Here is a 3,441-nt window from a genome sequence, read left to right on the forward strand (position 1 = left end):
GAAAAAGCACACTAAGTCAAATGGGAACGGGGGGGGACACACACACAATATTTTGCCACTTTCGCGCTTAAAATACATATAGGGAATTTGGGGAGGGGAAGGATAGACAGAAAATAAAGACAGCTCTACGGGAGGGCGTGGCAGGGATAAGGTGTGACCAACATCTCAGTTTGGGAGGGAGAATGATCAGATAACTGAAATGCACACCCAATCCTGGGCAGTGCCTGATCGGTGCCTTGGCTTCTTGCCTGGGCGATGATTGACTTTCTTCCAGGAGCAGCTGTCGAGGAGACAGATGGGGAATTCCAGGGGTTCTCTTTGGAAAAAGTCAAGAATGAAGATACCGACGGACACTTTGGAGATGGAGATGGAGATGGACCCCAGGGGCAGGAGGGAAGCCAAGCAGGCAAGAGGAGGGATAAGCCCATTCCTTACTGAGGAGGGGGCTTCCGTGAAATCCCAGTCCAAAAAGAAGGGTCAATCAAAAAGAGAAGGGACAAAGGCCTCCATCCTAACCAGAGAATCCACTCCGGGGAAACTGAGAGTGTGGCCTTGGCAAAGACCTTCACTCAGAGAAGGAACATCATTTTGCAGACACAAATTCCCTTAGGGGAGAAACCGTGTAATTGCTTGCAGTGTGGAAAGAGCTTCATTCAAAAAAGAGCTCTTTCTTCACTTCAAAAAAGTCACACAGTTGGGGGACCATATAAACGGTGATAGTGTAAACCAAACATCTCTCCTGCAGGAGGCTTTTTTTTTTTAATTGAACTCTCCTAAAAAGGAGAGAATTTTATTGCTTTTAATTTTCAGAAAGGGGAAGGGTATATAGCGGGATAAAGAATAGAGTGAGTGATGTTATTATTTGGCAAATTTATCAATTATTAGTATATTAACTTCTTTGGCTTCTTCTGCGGTTGACCGATTGTCCTTCATCTTCACCTGTAAAAAATAAAATTGTTAGTTATGTTAGTATTGTCCTTTGGGGTTATTGTTAATAATGTCTTTTAGTGCGCTTCACGAACAAATCTTCACTGTCTTCCTTTTACATCTCTCAAATTGTATGATGGCCCCTTCGCTCCCTTGTCTTCCGAGTCTTTGTCCCCATCTTCTGAATCGCTGTCATCGTTGCCACTCAATTCTTCCCATTTAGCGAGTTCTGCCTCTTCCTCTGTACTGGCGTGTCTCTTCAAAAAGTCTTGAGCTTTGAATATGGAGTCAATCCTCTCCCTTTTATCTTGAAATTTAAAAGTTAGTCCTTCTGGAATCAACCACCTGTAATTAATTTGATGGTTTTGCAAGAATGTGGTCAGTCCTTTGCATGCCTTCTGCTTCATTCGAATTTCAAATGGCACATCTTTTAGAATTCTAATTTTCTGCTCTCCAATTTTCAAAGGTGATGATGATGTTGCTCTCAGAATCTGATCTCTTGTCCGTTGACTACCACTTCTGCCGGCAAATTGTTTTTCTTTGTAAAGTTAGAATAGGGCCACGTCCATCTCTGCACTCAATTTATTTGCTTCAATGCCAGTCAGTGGTGCCAAAGCATCCGCCAAAATACTTCTGAGATCTTCCTTATCAATTTCTTTAATGCCTTGAAGTCGGAGAGTTAAATTTGATTTTTCCATCTGTAACATCAATAATTTTTTATCTTGTTGTTCTTGATGTTTTTCCTTTTTGCTGACCTTCTTAATTTTTTGCGTATCTTCCGTTGATGCCAGACACTTCTTTGCAATTTCCTCCATATTCTTTGTTGTATCAGTCAATTGTTTCTGCTGGTTGCCAAGGACGCTTTCCATGCTAGACAACGTTTGGCTTATTTTTTGCATTTGCTCCAGCAGAGGGCGCAGTACCTCACTATCTTGCTGATTGACAGCTGGCTCCACAAGGCGGGGATTAGAGCTGGAACTTCCTCCTCTTCTTCAAGGGCTTCTCCGGCAACTTTTTCTGCCCCGACATCTTTGTTTTATTGTTTACTTTTTAAAAGTTTGTGTCACACAGCTTTAAATGGAATCTTTTTTCTTCACTATCAACAATTTCCCAAAAGGCAACTTTACTTTCAACAATTTCACCTCCCCCCCTTTTCCTGTTAATACAGCCTCTTTCTATTAAGGGGGAGGGCTTTCCACCCGCTTCCCTTATCCAGTCATCGGGGGGGTGCACTTAAAACGCTATTTTCTTTTCGATCGTCAACTCACAGTTGCAGCCGATAGTTTTCTTCATTTTCGCTCATTCGCTTCATCACTCTGTGAAGTCCCTGTGGCGTTGCTAGATCACTGCCGCGGCAGGGTCCATAGGGGCTTGGGGAGAGCCTCAATTTCCAGCCAATTAGGTCCGGTAAAGAGGCACTTCCCCGGTGCGCCCCGGCTTCAAAGCCTTTACCTAAGGCTCCTTAGGGTCTCCGCTAATGCGGATCCCCCCCTAACCGCACGTGGGCGAGACGACTCTGGGAGCCCCCCAAGAGTGTGTCCGCCATTCGCTCTGCCAAAACCGGAACCTGCAGGAGGCTTAATGTATTTTTAAAGTGCATGTTGTTGTGGACTTCAGCATACAGTGGGAAGAAGCCACTATAATATTTGGATTGCGGATGGAACTTCAGGTGCAGAACAGACCTTCTTGCGTGGGTTCTAACAGGATCTCTTTCTTTATTCCAGCAGGGGATGATCAGACGAATGAGGAGGATCGCGAACTGCATCTTGTATTGCCAGATGAAGTCAAGAATGAAGACTTGAGCGGAAACTTCAGAAACCAAGCTGGACCTAAGAGGCAGGAAAGAAGCCACATCATCCAGAAGAGGGGCAAACCCATTCCTTGCCAAGGGGGGGATTTCCAAGAAGGAATTCACACGGTGAAGGAAACATACAAGTGCTTGGTGGATGGAATGAGCTTCTCAGATCAATCCCAGTATAATATCCATGTACAAATGCACAGTAGAAAGAAGACCCATCGATGGCTGGAGTGTGGAAAGACCATGATTCGCAGAGCAGACCTCCTTAGACATCAAAGAACACATTTAGGAGAGAAACCTTATAGCTGCTTAGACTGTGGCAAGAGATTCTCAGATAAATCAGACTTTGTTCAACACCAAATGATTCATACAGGAGGGAAGCTATTTATTTGCTCAGGGAGTGGAATGAAGTTCTCTGTGGGAGGAAAAGGTAATATATGTTTTCCAAAGGACAGTGTAATGAATGCATGTAAATGCTTTTGGTGTGGAAACTACTTCAAATACAGATCACAGCTCCTTGTGCACCAAAGAATCCACAGAGGAGAGAAGCCTTTTAAATGCTCAGAATGTGAGAAGAGATTCAGTCGAAGGGGTAGTCTACATCAGCATCAAAGAACCCACACAGGGGAGAAACCTTTTGAATGCTCAGAGTGTGGGAAGAAATTCAGGCAGAGTAGCACTCTTCAAACCCATCTAAGAACCCACACAGGGGAGAA

The 3,441-nt window shown here is 44.1% G+C and overlaps 1 protein-coding gene across 1 annotated transcript in view; it reads left to right on the plus strand.

Annotated features, from left to right (window-relative positions):
- Positions 1–2,706: 2,706 nt before the first annotated feature.
- Positions 2,707–3,441, plus strand: part of LOC107110703 (gastrula zinc finger protein XlCGF57.1-like) — a 2,308-nt gene continuing 1,573 nt past the window's right edge. Inside the window, exons 1-2 of the mRNA XM_015411500.1 lie at positions 2,707–3,073; positions 3,239–3,429. Of these exons, the coding sequence (XP_015266986.1) occupies positions 2,879–3,073; positions 3,239–3,429 (386 nt within the window). The 5' untranslated portion in view covers positions 2,707–2,878. The remainder of the gene's footprint in view (positions 3,074–3,238; positions 3,430–3,441) is intronic.

This window comes from Gekko japonicus, unplaced genomic scaffold (assembly GCF_001447785.1).
Source record: "Gekko japonicus isolate JY-2015 unplaced genomic scaffold, Gekko_japonicus_V1.1 scaffold5938, whole genome shotgun sequence".
Taxonomy (NCBI): Eukaryota; Metazoa; Chordata; class Lepidosauria; order Squamata; family Gekkonidae; genus Gekko; species Gekko japonicus.